Source organism: Saimiri boliviensis, chromosome 2 (genome assembly GCF_048565385.1).
Source record: "Saimiri boliviensis isolate mSaiBol1 chromosome 2, mSaiBol1.pri, whole genome shotgun sequence".
NCBI lineage: Eukaryota > Metazoa > Chordata > Mammalia > Primates > Cebidae > Saimiri > Saimiri boliviensis.
In genome coordinates this window covers 211917087-211933583 of record NC_133450.1, presented here as the reverse complement: position 1 = coordinate 211933583, position 16497 = coordinate 211917087, and the positions used below count along the sequence as shown (strand labels likewise).

The window sequence follows — 16497 nt, the reverse complement described above, 5'->3', positions numbered from 1 at the left end:
TTTCTGTTTACGTGTGTATTCATTATTTTCCTCCCAGCATTTTGAGAGAGGTCCCCTTGACTAAGAGGAAGGCTGAGAATAAAATCACAGGGGCTCTGAAGGAAAGGGAGAGTTATGTCCCAAAGGTCTAAAATCCAGACACTTCATCCTCTATCTGGGAACAAAATATCCTATTGACTCAAAAGATAACAGGATCAGCTCCTACTCTTCCTCATTCCCTTTGAGAGTCCCATTTTCTTCACCTCCGAGACAAGGTGCTGCAGAGAGTGAGGCCAAGTCTCCTGGAGAACAGAAATACTCAGGAAAGGCCTATGTGGGGTGAAGAGGCAATTTGCAGGAATGCCCAAGGGGGAAAGCAACTCTAAACAGAACATTCTCTTAATAAACAAGAAATTAAGCCTTAATAATGCAGCAAGAAGCCCATTAACCCTTCTTGATCTAAGGTTTGCTACTGCCAGTTCTCAGTCCAGAGGGAACTGGGCTTGCTTCACCTTCTTTTTCACTGGTGCCTAAGAGAGCCTGAGCTGATACTTGGAACATCTATTTCCTTTGCTTCATGGCTCAAAGTCTTAGCATATTCACTTGTTTAACTTTTACCTTTCCACCCAGCTGTCTGTTCATCTATACACCATCCATTCATCTATCTATCCATTTATTCATCAACTGATAACTGAACATCTATTCATCATGAGACCCTAGGATAAGCTTTGGAACATTAGAAAGATGAATTGGATGGAGTACTTCACTTCCATGTGTGCAAGTGAAGTACTGAGGGAAGGCATCTCAGAAGTGATGTCTCAGGTGATACCTGAGGGATGTATATAAGTTAGCCAGTAGTAAAACAGAAAAATGGAAGTCCTAACAATGAGGGAAAATGGGGCACATTTGTACAGGGTAGAGCAAACCCAGAGAGCAGCAAAAGATATAGCGAGAGAGCCCATATTATATCTGATAACTGAACATCTCTTCTTCATGAGACCCTAAGATAAGCATTGGAACATTAGAAAGATAAATTGGATGGAGTCCTTGTTCCTCTGCAGCATTTCCCATGGCCCCTGGAACTCAAAGTCTAATTGGATATAGCATCGATTTTAAGCCAAGTCTATTCAGGTTGCTGGGTGTGGGGGTGGTGGGCAATCTGTACAGCAAGCTGAATAGATTTGGCTTAAAACTGATGCTATATCCTGATGTATGGACCAGGCCTTGTGGTCCACATTTTCTACAGTAGGCGTCCCCAAACTTTTTACACAGGGGGCCAGCTCACTGTCCCTCAGACTGTTGGAGGGCCGCCACATACTGTGCTCCTCTCACTGACCACCAATGAAAGAGGGGCCCCTTCCTGAAGTGCGGCAGGGGCGCCAGATAAATGGCCTCAGGGGACCGCATGCGGCCCGTGGGACGTAGTTTGGGGACGCCTGATCTGCATGATGCAGCTGCCTACCCTTTCTCTGGTCTGTGTTGCATTCTGTGTACTCCTCTACCTTGGCTATTCACTTGGTATATTGAAATAATGTCCTATGACTCTCTATCTCTAGACCAGCATTCACCAATAGATATATGGTATGGCCCCAAGTGTGAGCCACATGGGCCCCTTTTAAATCTTCTGGCAACTACATTGAAAAAGACAAAAAGGAGAAATCCACTGAGAAAAAAAAGGATCAATCAATTGAACAAACACTTTTACACTGTTGGTGGGAAAGTAAATTAGTTCAACCATTGTGGAATAAAGTGTGGTGATTCCTCAAAGATCTAGAACCAGAAATACTATTTGTACCAGCAATCCAATTACTGGGTATATACCAAAAGGAATATAAATCCTTCTATTACAAAGACCCATGCATGCATATGTTCATTGCAGCACTATTCACTCTAACAAACACCTGGAATCAACTCAAATGCCTATCATTCATAGACTGGATAAAGAAAATATGGTACATATCCACCATGGAATACTATGCAGCCATAAAAAGGAATGAGATCATATCCTTTGCAGGTACATATATGGAACTAGAATCCATTATCCTCAGCAAACTAAGGCAGGAACAGAGAACCAAACACCACATGTTCTCACTTAGAGCTGGACAATGAGAACACAGGGAGGGCAAAAACACACTGGGGCTGTTGCGGGGTGGGGTGAGGGAGGGAGAGCATTAGGAAAATAGCTAATGCATGCTTGGCTTAATACTTAGGTGATGGGTTGATAGGTGCAGTAAACCACCATGGCACACGTTTGTTTACCTATGTAAGAAAACTGCACACTCTGCACATGTACCCCGGAACTTAAAAAAAAAATTTGCACTAGTTTATGATAATGTGGTTTTAGGTTTTCAACTATTTACCAAATAAAGCATCTCAGAATGAATAAAAAGAAAGAAAAACATGCCCTTGTTCATGAAGTTGATAGAGAGTAGAGGTAGCTTCCTGGAGCTTTCTATCTGGAGTTCTGGATAAACAGTTTTTTATCCAAATTATAAGTCATCAAGTTTAACAGTGTTTTAATCTACGTGTGCCTATCTAAGAAAAAATTCATAGAAGAAAGTGTATGATTTTTAAAAATTTACCTCTACATTTATTTTAACATGTCTATCATTCATCCATTTGCATCCATCCAAATATCTTTTTATCCATCCATTCATTTATCTATTAAGAAAAGACCAGGGGAGGGGAAGGGTAAAGAGAAAAGTAAAGGAGAAAGAAATGAAAAAAAGGGGAGATGGGAGAGAAGAAGGAAAGGAGGAACTGAACGACAATGAGGAGCCAGAGGAGGAGGAAAAGAGAATAAGAGAGTATCTATGCCACATTTACCATTGCATAGAAGAGGCTGAACTTTCTTGGAAGAGGGCAAGAAGCTTTGGTTGTAAGAGGATGCTGGTGAGAAGCATGAAGTCAATTATTAGGGGTTGGACTTTGTTGCCAGGGGCTTTTTAATGATCCTTGTCCTAATGGAGCCTGGTGTTTACAGCCACCTCTAGACAGTTTATTTTCATCGTGCTCTTGATTTTTAGAGACAGAAGGAAATGTGGGCCAAACTGGTTGGAGATTTAAGGCTGTTTTCAACATCCAGGTCCCCATGCCTGTCCTCCCACATGAAAGCTCGGCAAACTTCTTACCTGCTTTTCTTTCCCATCCAGGAGAGGAGGCTTTGACCATGTACATGGACAAAAGTCGCCTCGACAGGAAGTCAGGGAATGCCACTCAAAGCGTGGAAGCTCTGCACCAGCTCGCATCATCCTACTTTGTTGACCGTGATGGTACCATGAGGAGGCTTCATGAGATCCAGATATCAACTGGAGCGATCAAGGTACAGCTCGAGGGTGGATTTGGGTGGCAGGCTCTCAATACAACAGCAATACAGGCATTCTGAGAGTGGATGGGCAGATACAATTTCTAGGTTCACAGCCATGTAGCTCATGGTGCCCTCTGCCAGCTGCTCTGACTGATAGTCTCACATGCCCTGTAATATCAATGTGCATTGTCATTCCAGCAGCCATATGGACTGATTTACTAGAGTATCCTGGTTGTAGTCATGGCAGAATTATCAACAGTTCTCTCATTCAGTCTCTTGTGTGGAGATTATCAAATCTCCTTTCTAGAAGAAGAAACACAGACTATGAAGAGGTGAATGATTTTCCTGAGGTCTCAGAGCTAGCAACAATGAGATTACTGATGCCTAGCTCAGCGATATTTTAAACATCTATGTTTTTTTATTTCCTCTCCACTCACCATTTTACAGATGGAAAAACAGGTTAAAAGTTTAAAGCCTTTTTATTAGGGTTACACAGTTAGAGAATAACTTAACAGGGACTAGAACGCTGCTCTCTAGACCAGGTGTCAGCAAAAGTATTCTGTAGAGGACCAAACAATAATTATTTGGGGGTTCGTGGACTGCATGGCCTGTGTTGCTGTTACTCAACTCTGCTGTTGTAGTGTAAAAGCAGCCATAGATGATATATAAACAAATGGGCATGGTTGTGTGCCAATATGACTTTATCAAAACAGGCATTCTGCTGTTTGCTGATCTATGCCTGTCTACACCAGTGCTGTCCGGTAGAACCTTCTAAGGTGAAGGAAAGGCTCTGTATCTGTGCTAGCTGAGATAGTAGCCCCTAGTCACATGGGGTTATTGAACACCTAAAATGTGGCTACTGAGGAGCTCATTGTTTAAGTGTATTCAGTTCTAGCTAATTAAAAATTAAATGGTCACATTGAGAAAAGCAGCCCTGGACTTTCAGTTGAGTGCCTCAGAGCACAGGAATTTTAACAAGATTTCATTTTAAACGCAACAGATTCAGAGACAGCCTCCATAAAGAGAGTGTGGGAGGACATTCTCCACATAAAGGTTTATTCTTCTGAGGGTTTTAGGTGCAGATGTTTCCATCTCAAATGTTCTTTTGCCAGATTATGCCTGCATTTTACATCTCAGTCTTTAATTTCTTCGAAATAAAATGCAGACCTAGCTTTATATTAAGCCTTTCCAAGATATCTGTAGGGGAAAAGGGTGAGGATAAGGCCACGGGGTCGTGCCCTGCCAAGGCTGGCAGATGAGTCAGAAATTGACTAAGGAGAGAGAAAGGTGTAGGAGGGGAGAGTTACTGAGGAGGGAGGTAGTAAGGAGAGAAATAAATCAGACTGACAAACGAAGGGCCGGTTTATCCGAGAAGAATTGCCTATATTTGGGGGATTATGTTGTTAGGGAACTCGGAGCAGAGACATGGATCTTTATGAAGCCATTGCAGTCAGAGTGCCGCAAAGGCCTGGTTTTCATTATCACCAAATGGTTCTCTCCACCCTGGATGGGATGTGGAATTGAGATATTGAAGCCCTGTCAGAAAATAACCCTCTTTTGTGTATCCTGGAAGTGTGGTCTGCCTATGTAGGAGGAATTTCTCAGAGAAATTGCATAGAGGCCACTCAAGAAACCATTTCTTACAGTAGGCACTGTCTTCTGCACTTAATTTGGCCCTTGGATTTTTCATGCCATTTATTGCCACTACCTCAACACCAAGCTGCCTAAAACTTGTCTCACTAGTGAGTCTGATTAAGACCAGCCGCTAACCCGGGTGGAGAACTCTTGCCCATTCGCCCTTCTCCCCACCATAGGTATCTTTAGGAAAATAAATGGGTACGTTTAACTCTCACTCAATAATAAATACGTTATTATTTTGTATATAAAAGTAAATTATTTATAAAACAAAACCAAACCTAATTATTTGCAATTTACTAAATATCACAGAAATATAATCTCTTGACCCTATTTTGGTATTAAGAGCATTACTGACATTTTATAGATGGGGAAGTTGAGGCTTAGAAAGAGAAAGTTACTGGTTCAAGTTTTCACAGCTAGAAAAGGGCGGAGAAGGTGCTTATGACTGCCTCCCCAATCATTATTCCCTACAACGGATGCTGTGTTTCTGTAGTTGGATGAAAACTTCAAAATAACCCTAAAGAATGGGAAACAAAGGCTAAATAAATGAAGAGGCTTCTTTTCATACTAAGCCATTCTTATTTCAAGGTTATCTTTTCGAATAACTGCTCCTCTCTTATCCACTACCTTAACTCTTTCTAAGACAATATTCTGGAAATGCACAGCCACAGGATTGGGTCAATTTCTCTGGCAGCAGCACAATTATGCTTCTTGCTAAAACTTCTTTAGGAAAATGGGTATCATTTTCTTGTTCTTGCCTAATAATAGTGTATATGTACTCATTACAATTTATAGAGCCGTTTGGTAATAAGTTACCCATTATTGAACACATGCCATGTGCCAGGCATTTAGACCCATCGTACCTGGTCTCACAACCTTTCTGGAAGAGATTTACTAGCTTTGGTTTGCAGATGCTCAGAGAAGTTAATTGGCTTCCCTAGGTCACAGGGTTCCAGTCACCATGTGAATTGAGAACCACTGACCACTGGTAGAAACAGCCACACAGTCTGTGTGCTTGGCCACCCTGCTAGCCTGTCTACTCAGTCACAGTTGTGCTTGGTCCCAGACACAGGCACAGAGCTCAGGACTCAAAACATTGACTCAAACCAGGAGGCCTTTTCTGCTGGCTTTACTCTGCTTGGGTATGACTCTTTGGGGTACATCCTAGACAAGGACTGCTATCTCACACCTGTCTCATTTGATATCTGCTGCAGGTCACAGAGACACGCACTGGGCCTCTGGGCTGTAACAGCTATGACAATCTGGACTCTGTGAGTTCCGTCCTTCTGCAAAGCACGGAGAGCAAACTGCACCTTCAAGGTAGGAAGCCAGTGGAAAAAGTGGGGTCAGTGTTGGGAGAAGCAGCATGGATGTGATATGGTGGGGTGGGGATCAGGAGGGATGATGTGAAGGGAGAATAAAGATGAAGCATAGAAAGTCTAATGAAAACTGCAAATATGGAAATTAGACCACTATGATATGGTATATACGTGTACATTTAGAATTTTAACATATGTAGAACATTAAATTTATGATTATTAATTAGTTTTCAGATAGTAAGTATGAGCTGTATGTATCTGATCATTTTCATGAAAATGTCTAAATGGTATTATTTATAGATGCCTCAGACCTAATATATTATTAAAGTTTCATATCACATTGTCTGAATTTTCTACATTATTGTTTTTGATTTTCAATGGGTATTATTTTAATCCCCACAAAATAGGACATTTATGGAAATTTTTGATTCTCTAATATTTTTTCCTTTGTTTGCTAATCATTCATAGTCTTAAATATATACATACACACACGTGCTTTTGCAGAGATTACAAATAATCATTCTCAATGCTGGCTGGGCTATAGAGAGAAAGATACTTTCAGACATGACTAGTGAAAATGCAACCAGTATAGGGATTAATTTGTTGATGTTTATAAATATCTGTATTTCTTTGGTGTCTGTATATGCCAAGTTTATGTTAGGTTATTCATATGTATTTATTATTTTGAAGAAAATATATCCTTTAAAATAGTAATTTTATTCTTATTAATTCACATTATAAATAGGAGAGGAGATTGCAGGGAAAAGTTAGACAAGACTTTAAGTACACAGAGCACTGTTTTTAAAAAGCATAATGTATTATATCAAAAAAGTAAGGATTTTAATTTTTACATGAGAAGACTAAATGAATTATGTTGTGTTAATACAACATAATATTAAGCTGGTACTGATGTTTATAAAGAATTTCCAATAACGTGAAAATAATTTGATATAATGTTAATTATTAAATGAAAGGTTTCTGATTGAATGGATGGCATCATCTTAATCATTTAAAGAGATAAATAAAAATAATGTAACAAGGAAATAAGCCCAGGTATTAGAAGAGCTTGCCTCTGGATCGCTAGGTTACAGATGGTGTATTTTAGGCATCTAGTTTCTTTTCTAACTTCTCTACAATTATCATATATCAACTTTATAGTCAGAAAAAAAAAGGCATGCTTTACCTTTGAGCAGACTAAAAATGTGACCTTCTATAAAGGTACATGGTAAAGGTGATTCTGAATGTCAGTGGGAGAAAGTTGGGTTGAGATTGGCAGGTAAAACTAAGAAGAGCCTAATATGAGTTTTATATTCGGGTTCCTTGGCAACTCTTTGATTCATGCTCCTGTTACATAAGATGGTTAGAAAACATCATCTGTTTTCTTTTTTGTTCTTTCTTTCTTGTTTATTTATTTTGAAATAGAGTCTCACTGTATTGCCCAGGCTGGAGTGCAGTGGCAGAGTCTCGGCTCACTGCAACCTCCACCTCCCAGGTTCAAATGATTCTCCTGCCTCAGCTTCCTGAGTAGCTAAGATTACAGGTGCACACCACCACACCTGGCTAATTTTTGTATTTTTAGTAGAGGTGGAATTCCATCTTGTTGGCCAGGCTGGTCTTGAACTCCTGACCTCAAGTAATCAGTCTGCCTCGGCAGTCATGCCAAAGTGCTGGGATTACAGGCATGAACCACTGCATCAGGCTAAATCTTCTGTTTTCTAACCTGCATGGAGGACTTGGTAGAGTCACTTGAGACCAGTGAATGAAAATCCCTCAGGAAAATTCGGGCCAAGAAAGTGATTTACTATTAAATAACAAAACACAACACACTAGAATCTTAAATACATGGACCATAACCCTACCATCTTTAGTAGAAAAAAGAGTAGTTAGAAAGATTTGCTAATGCCTGTTAAAAAAGTAGATAAGAAAGACAGATTTTCCTTGTTTGTGCCAGGATTTTCAATGTGTTAGTTTATGGGATACCTATAGAGACCTCGTGAAGTGTGAGCCAGGATTTGAATCCAGGCAATGGAGCTCCAGTCTGTGTTTGATCACCCTGTTGTGCATACTGAGGGTGGAAAGATCTGTGAGTTATAATTGAAATAAAAATAGAAGGAATTAATGAGATATTCCTACCAAGGAAATTATTGAGATCTTAGGGACATTTAGATGTTGATTTACCTGAAACCAATGCAGCTTAAGGTTCAAGGATTCCACACCTTCCAAACACTTTTTCTCCTTCTAAATACATACTTGCTTTTATATCTAATTTTGAATTCATATTTTTTAAAAACAACAACTGTTGTATAAGGCTATATTCTCCAAAATCTAGATCTGCCATGAGAACATTATTAGAAATATGCTATGAATGGAAAGGGTGGTGGCAGGCCCACTGTCCTACCCTAGATGAGTTAGAGTACACCTGGAGGGTTGGATCTGTGTTTGAGCATCATGCATGCCCCAAGAGGGATGTTGAGAAACTGCAGTTTTTCTTGAGAAAGTGTTTTGCTATGATAAATAGTAATAGAAGGTTAAATTGAAACAAAATAACTTGGTGCAGATACCTAAAAGGCTGTCTTGCAGAAAAAAGAATCAACCCCAGTAATATTAATAAGATGAACCAATCCCACTCTAGTAGGAGGGGGGAAATTACAAGGATCCCAGTTTTTAACTCAGCGTAAAATGGATCTTTCTAGTACACATTTTTGACCAAACCTGGAATGATCTGCTGAAGGCTGCAGTGACTCCCTGTTAACAGATGATTATAAGTAGGTTATATTTGGTACAAATGTTATAATAGAGATTATTTAAGTGTCAGTTAGGTTGTGTGATTCAAGTAGGTAGTTTTAAGTTATTCTCAACACTGATTCTAGGACTTTATGAAAATGATGAATTACAAAACCTTTATTGAGACTAACTACATGCCAAAACCAATGCACTAGACCCCAGGCATATCATCATAAATCAGTTCAGTTCAACAATGTATTTTTAAAGAAGTCATGTTGGTAATGAGATAGACAAAAAAAATAAAGTGGTGAACAAGACAGACATTGTTTCTGCCCCAAGGAAACATAAATTCTATTAGAGAAGATGAACTTCAAACAAACAATAGTAGGTGTAATAAATTTTAATGGAGAAAAAGTATAAGGTTTATATGGCATTAGACAGTACGGGGACTGAACGTATCAGGAAGTCAGGAAAGGTTTCTGCCATAAAGATATATAGGATAAGACCTAAAGGATAAATAGGAAGACAAAGACATGGATTGAGAGGCATACAGAGGAACTTTATGAAGGGATATTCAAAGAAATAAGAAACTCTTGTAAGATTAAGCCAGAGACATCAATGGAGAGAAAGACAAGATAATCCTTCAAGTCCTAGAAGGCTCTTGCAGCACATTACTGAGTTGAAAGTTAATTTGAGAGCAATAGATATCATGCAATCATTTTAAAATAGAAGTACCATGAAGAGATTGATATTTTAGAAGACCATTCTGACTCTTATGTGGGCAGTTAATTAGAGGCGGTAGATTAGAGGTTGGTGACAGGAGCAATCCCAGAGTTACTTAGGAGGCATTATTATTACTATTATTTTTAGACAGAGTCTTGTTCTGTTGCCCAGACTGGAGTGCAGTGGCTTGATCTCAGTTCACTGCCTCCCGTGTTCAAACAATTCTCCTGCCTCAGCCTCCTGAGTAACTGGGATTTCAGGCACGAGCCACCACGCCCGGCTAATTTTTTTTTTTTTTTTTTTTTTTTTTTTTTTTTTGTATTTTTGTGGAGACGGGGTTTCACCATGTTGATCAGGCTGGTCTTGAACCACTGACCTCATGATCCACCTGCCTCGGCCTCCCAAAGTGTTGGGATTACAGGCATGAGCCACCATGCCTGGCCTCTTAGGAGGCATTATGATGAGGATTTAGTGAAAAGACTAAAGAATTTAGATGATTGGGTGAATGGTGTATGGGGATGAGATAGAAAAGATAGACAGGCAAGTATCTATGATTCAAGATAAGACATAACCTAATAGCAATAATAAAATAAGGCATGGAATTATGGGGATTCAGAAAAGGGTGTGATTCATTCTGTCTGTTCAGGTAGAGGAGTCATAGGAAAAAAAGTTCTAGGGAAGTATCGTATTTTCCTAGGAGAAGGCAAAAAAAAAGGGCTTCTAAAATATAAGACAGATTATCTCATGATTTTGGAGTGAGCTCATATTTATTCAGCAGGATGCAAAAATACACTATGTATAAGGCAAAAAAAGACTGATACATTGAATACATTAAAATTAAAATTTGTGTTCATCAAAATACTATTAATACCATAAGAATACAAGCCATAGAGTGGAAGAAAATATTTGTAATACATGTGCCTGAAAAAGAACACTTATAGAATATATATTTTTAAACTCCTGAAGTTAATAGAAAAAGGCAAATAGTCTGCTAAGAAAAGAAAATGCATGACATGAACAAGCACTTCACAAATAAGAATGTCAAAATGCCAACACTTAGATGTTCAACTCTCCTGGTCAAAAAAAACCCAAAAAAAACCTGTAAATTCAGGTCACAATTTAATATCATAATACAGCAATAAGCATGACTCAGATGAAAAAAGACTAACAATGTCAAGGAGGGAGAATGTGAAGCAATGGGAACTTAGGCACGCAGCTTATAGGAACACAAATTGGTATGACCACTTCAGAAAACTCTTGGCAGTATCTAGAAAAGACCGCATGTGTTCTTGGCCTATGACCCATCAATTCCAACTCCTGTGAAAACATGCTTACCAGAAGACATAAATGTTCACAGCAGCTCTATTTCAAATAACTCCAGCTGGAAACAACTCAAATGTCCATCAACAAGACAATGGATAAATAAATTGTCATACACTCATACAACAAGCTACCATACAGAAATAAGAAAGAATAAACCACTGTTTCTTACAACAATATGGAAGAATCTTACAAACACAGCATTGAGTGAAATAAGTCAGACATAAACGAGGGCAGGTTGTGGGATTCTATTTCTAGATGAGTGAAATAAAGTGAAAAACAAATGCAGGGTTTTAGAAGTCCAGAGAGTGTTAACCTTTAGGGAGAGGAATGAGGCAGTGGCTGAAGGGGTGAGAGGTATTTCTGGGGATATTGGTAATGTTCCGTTTTTTTTTTTTTTCTTTTTTTGTTTGTTTTAATCTGGGTGACAGCACATGGCTGTGTTTGCTTTGTGAAAATTCAAATAGCTGTACATGCTTTATTTTTATGTGTGCATTTCTGTATATGCAATATGTATCTATTAAAGTTTTATTTAATAACGTGTCCTATGTTGACATCCTCTGCAAAGTGAGAACATGAATAAAGCAGAGAGGCATGGGAAAATGGGAGGTGGTTCAGCCAAGCTGGAGGACAGGCTGCATGAACTGAGGTTGGAGAAGCCAGAAATGACAGTAGATACTGTTTTTTCAGTGCATCCCTATATGCCAGAGATTGTGCTATTTTTTTTTTGTTAGATTTATTTTGGCTTATTTATGTATATTTTTAAACTTTTTTATTTTATAATTATTTTATAATTATTTTAATTATATTTTTAATCCTCAACATGATTCCCATGAGGAAGGAATAAATAACATTCCCATTTTGCAGGTGAAGAAACCAGGGACAAGAGAGGTTATTTAATAAGTGGTTGAGCTGGAATTTTTAACTCAGCCTAACTTCAAGCTTCTTCAGATGAGTTTGCTCTATATTCCTCTATTCCTCTTCTCATTCCTTTGAATGAGGCTGGGAGGGCAGATTCTGCAGAAGGTTATTTTGGTGGATTAAGAACAATATCAGTGGCACTCTAATGACTTTCACCTTGTGATGTTTCATGAAATGTTTATTAAAACAAGGCAAAGGTAAAACAAAATAGAAAAAAAAAAGAAGAGGTTTGTTAGGATTAGAAATGAGAAAGAAAGCATCATGAGAATGATCAGAGGCTATTAGTAGTCATAGCAGCAACAGCTCAGATAGTAGCAATAACACTAATGGCATAATGATAACTTCTTATTTTCATACTTGTCTTTCCAAGAAGCCCACTGAATGTTTTACCAACATTGTCATGTAATTTAATCTAGTATCCATATGGTGAGGTATACAGGGAGCAAAGCTGTGCCTCAGTAGCTCACTGATGTGGAAAGGGATGCAGAGAGAATATTTTCCTGAAATCTATGGATGATGCAGAAAGGTATTCTTTCATACATTTACTCGTTTATTTATTTAGCAATATTTACTGAGCACCAACTGTATGGTCAGGTATGTTTTTAAAGCCAGATAGACAGCAGTGAATAAGATAGCTGAATCATTTTGGACCTTATAATTGATGTGTGTGTATGGCAAAAGCAGACAATAAACAAATAAAAAAAATTCTTTATAATCAGAGAAATAACAAAAAAGCAGGTCATGCAGAAACTTGTAGACCATTGCAAATACTTTAGATTGGATTTTACTCTGGATGCAATGAGAAGCAAGTGAAAATTTGGACAGAGAAGTAACTTGACCTAACATATTTTAAATAGATCACCATGGTGATTGAGTAAGAAGGACTACAGAGGGCAAGAACAATTATAGGATATCAGTTGTTAGGAGGCTGTCATGTTTATCCAGGTGAGAGAACATAGTGGCTTAGATCATGATAGTTGCAATGAAGGTGGTGAGAGGTGCCTGAATTTGTGGATGTATTTTTAAGGTTGTCCTGCTGTGATTTGGTAATGAACTAAAAAATATTTGTATGAGAGAGAAGTCAAAGGATGACCTTGAGTTTTACCTGAGCAACGGCAATGGCACAATTGTCACATTGCTATGATGATACTGGTAAGGACATGTGGAATTGGGTTTGAACCTAGTTAAGTTTGAACCTAAGTTTGACCAAGTCTGTTTGATATCCAAATGTATATGTTGAGTGAAAGACATTTGAAAGGTAAGAAGAGAAAACTGAGAATATAAATTAGGATAGAAAAAACTTCAATGATCTGAGATTGAACAAGATTACTTTGGGAGAGAATGTAGATGAGAAAAAAATTCAGTTATTGAGTCGTGGAGAAATTAATATTAAAAGGTCTTGATGATAGAATGATGATGAACAGGAAAAGGAAGCTGGAGAGTGTCCAGAGAAGTAGGAAGAGAGACGAGAGTCTAGTATCTTGGATGTTAGATAAAGAATGTTTTTCAAAAGAGATAGCAGTAACTGCATCAAATACTGTGGATAGTGTAATTAAAGTGAGTACTGAATACTGAATATGATATTTAGCAACACGTGGGTCACTGATGACAAAGGATATTTTCGTTGAAATCCTAGGGGTGAAATTCTGGTTAGAATGTAGAATACATTCAAGAGCAAACTACAGAGTATTATTACAGTAAATGGCACAACAGCTTAAGGTGACCAGGAGTAAAGTGATTTTTTAATTTTCTTTTTTAACATAGCAACAACAAAACTTTTGTCCAACGTTGAGAGTTTTTCTGTAGCGAGGCAAAAATTGATACTACAAGCAAGGGCAGGGTGGTTTTACAATCAAAGTGGGGCAGGTAAGAGTAAATAGGGTCTTGTGTATAATGGAAATTATTTGCCTTAGATGGACGCATGTATCCTTGGCAGAGAGGGAAAGGAGACTATCTGAGACCAGAGGCTAGTATAATTTATAGATACAATAATGGGGGCATTTTCTTGATCTTTATTTCTTGATTACCCGTCATAGATTTTAAATTATATCATTTTTTTCAGACTTTAATACCTCTGAAATTAGAATGCTTTTTATGATTGATGATGTGTTTTAGTTTAATTGGCAAGGTATCATTTTCTTAGTACACATAAAACAGTGGTATGCTTTACAGTAAATATCATCTTAGATTGTTAGACTCAATGTCATAAGGTATTTTTCCCAAAAAATTGAGTGAAGTCATTAGCTTATTCCCATTTTCCAAAAGGTAAAGATGAATGCAAGGAGGATAAAGATCACTGGGAGATGGGAGGCTAGGTCAGGGAAGGGAGATGGGGTCAAAGACCACTAACTTAAGGAATCATCTACCCTCCGGCTGAACCTCCAGCAGGACCACCTGAGACTTGTGTTCCAAGAGCCTTCTTCAGATCTTCACATTCGAATGGCCTGATTTCGTCTTAGATCATCCTGTTCCTTCTCTTCATCCACCTCTTTTTTCCTTCTTCCCCCAACCTTCCTCCTCCTCTTTGACCTTTTTTTTTCCTGTGTCTCTGCCTGAAACCTCAGCTCCTTTAGACTAGGCTGTCTTTCCCATCTCATGCACCCAGACTCTCCTCATGCCTAAAATGACATCCCCACTCTCTTTTGCTGAGTGAGGCCCATCTCTCAATGCCAAGCACAAATGTCCCCTCATCAGAATCATTTCTTCTCCACACTCTGCCTTGGGTCAGCTCCTCATCTCATCATTTCTACCTTCCCCAGATGTGTACAATGACAGCCAAAGCAGCCTTCTTGTTCAGATCTCACTCCTGCTGATCTGTTGCCTCACAGCAGCCAGTGTGGTCTTCTTATAACCAAATCAGACTCTTGCTTTCCTGCTCACAGCCCTTCAAAACCCCATGAAGGTTTTGGTATACAGTTTAGATTTCTTAACATCAGACTGTTCAAATGCCTTGCCAGTCTTCTTGGAATTGCCTTATTCTATCACCCAGCATATGCCACATCCATGCTCCAGGCCAATGCATTTCTTACATTTCACTACAGACTGAAACTATTAGCTTTATTTTTTTATTGCCGTGCACTTTTACACAGCCTTTCTCCAGTTCCTGAATGTTTATCTCTCTCAGGTAAGCTTCTCTAACCTCGCCTTCCCAGGGTTAGGTGATCTGCACACTTCTTCTCTAGGAGTTACCATGCAATAGTATCACTGTTCTCTTATTAATCCGAATCTCCAATTGGCCTAGATTCTTGTTTGGTAAGAACCACCTCTCTCTCTCTGGCACAATACATAGAGACTGATACAGAGACACTGCTCAAGAGATATTTGCTGTACGAATGTATGAATGAATGCGTGAACGAATTACCCAGCCCATAGTGAACTCTGTTGTTTTCTTTGAACCCTTATACTTCTTATCCCACATGATACTGACTTTAGTTCAACCTAATGACTATTTCCTGAGGGCCTATTTCCATGCCATTCTCTGTGCTGTGTTGCACAGCATTCTTCAGAAGGATATGTGCTTTTGCTTTTCCTTTAGATGTTACATCTTCCAGGCAGGGGTCATACCATTGAATCTTCCAAATGCCACCTCTTCTGAGAAGCCTCCTGGCTTCTTTTGCTTCTCTGACTTTCTACATTATGACCACTGTTACTCTCTTTCTTATATAAGGAGACACAATGTAGAATAGTGGTTTCAAGAAAAGGCCCTGGAGTCAAAGAGACCTTAGTTCCAGCACTAGTTCTGCCATTTGCCGACTGAGAGGTCTCGGGTAAGTTACAGAAGCCTCTGAGCCTCTATTACTCTCTTACTTCTTAAGGTTGTTGTATTATGCATGTAAGAATATACATTATTTCTGGTTTAGATTAAGCATTCAAAAACAGTAGGTATTATTTTTACCGCCTCTATCAATGTGTTATTTGCAAAATATTTGCTCTATTTATATTTGCATCCTCCATGGCATATGTGCTTGGCCAGCAGTATCAAGTGCTCATTAAATACATGCTGAATGAACAAATACAGTGTTCCTTACATAGTTAGGAACCCTGCAAATCGATCCACAAAAACCACAGCCAGTATTTATGGTGTGCCAAATATTAAGAACAACCACAGTGTTAGTCACAGTGGAGGATCACAGTCTAGGGGATTAAACCAAACACATATACAAAAAGATACGTACTTGGTAACTTTAAAGATAATCTCAGTTTGATCAGTTTATTTACGAATCAATCAAGTAATTAATATTTTTCTCAACGGATCTTTATTCAGTATACATTCATTCATCCCTTTGTATTAATCATCCTAAGTCATAGCCTATTAGGACTGACGCTCGCCTGAAATCACTCAATGGTTCCCCCACGTTCATGGGGTCCCAAATTCCCTTTCTAGCTTCAGTTCTAAAGCCCATTGGAACAATGGAGGTGGAGTTTCCTGTAAGAGGCAATGATAATAACCAACATGCATGCCCAGTCATGCAGACTATCTTTCCTCCAACTCACCCTCTTCTTTCCCATTTGTCTTTGCTCAGCCATATCCTCTATCAGGGATGCCTTGCTTTCCCAACTCAACCC

The 16497-nt window shown here is 38.8% G+C and overlaps 1 protein-coding gene across 1 annotated transcript in view; it reads left to right on the top strand.

Moving 5' to 3' along the window:
- Nucleotides 1-16497, top strand: part of BRINP1 (BMP/retinoic acid inducible neural specific 1) — a 204440-nt gene that overhangs the window by 126735 nt on the left and 61208 nt on the right. The window contains exons 4-5 of the mRNA XM_003925186.3: nucleotides 3132-3301; nucleotides 6139-6244. Of these exons, the coding sequence (XP_003925235.1) occupies nucleotides 3132-3301; nucleotides 6139-6244 (276 nt within the window). The remainder of the gene's footprint in view (nucleotides 1-3131; nucleotides 3302-6138; nucleotides 6245-16497) is intronic.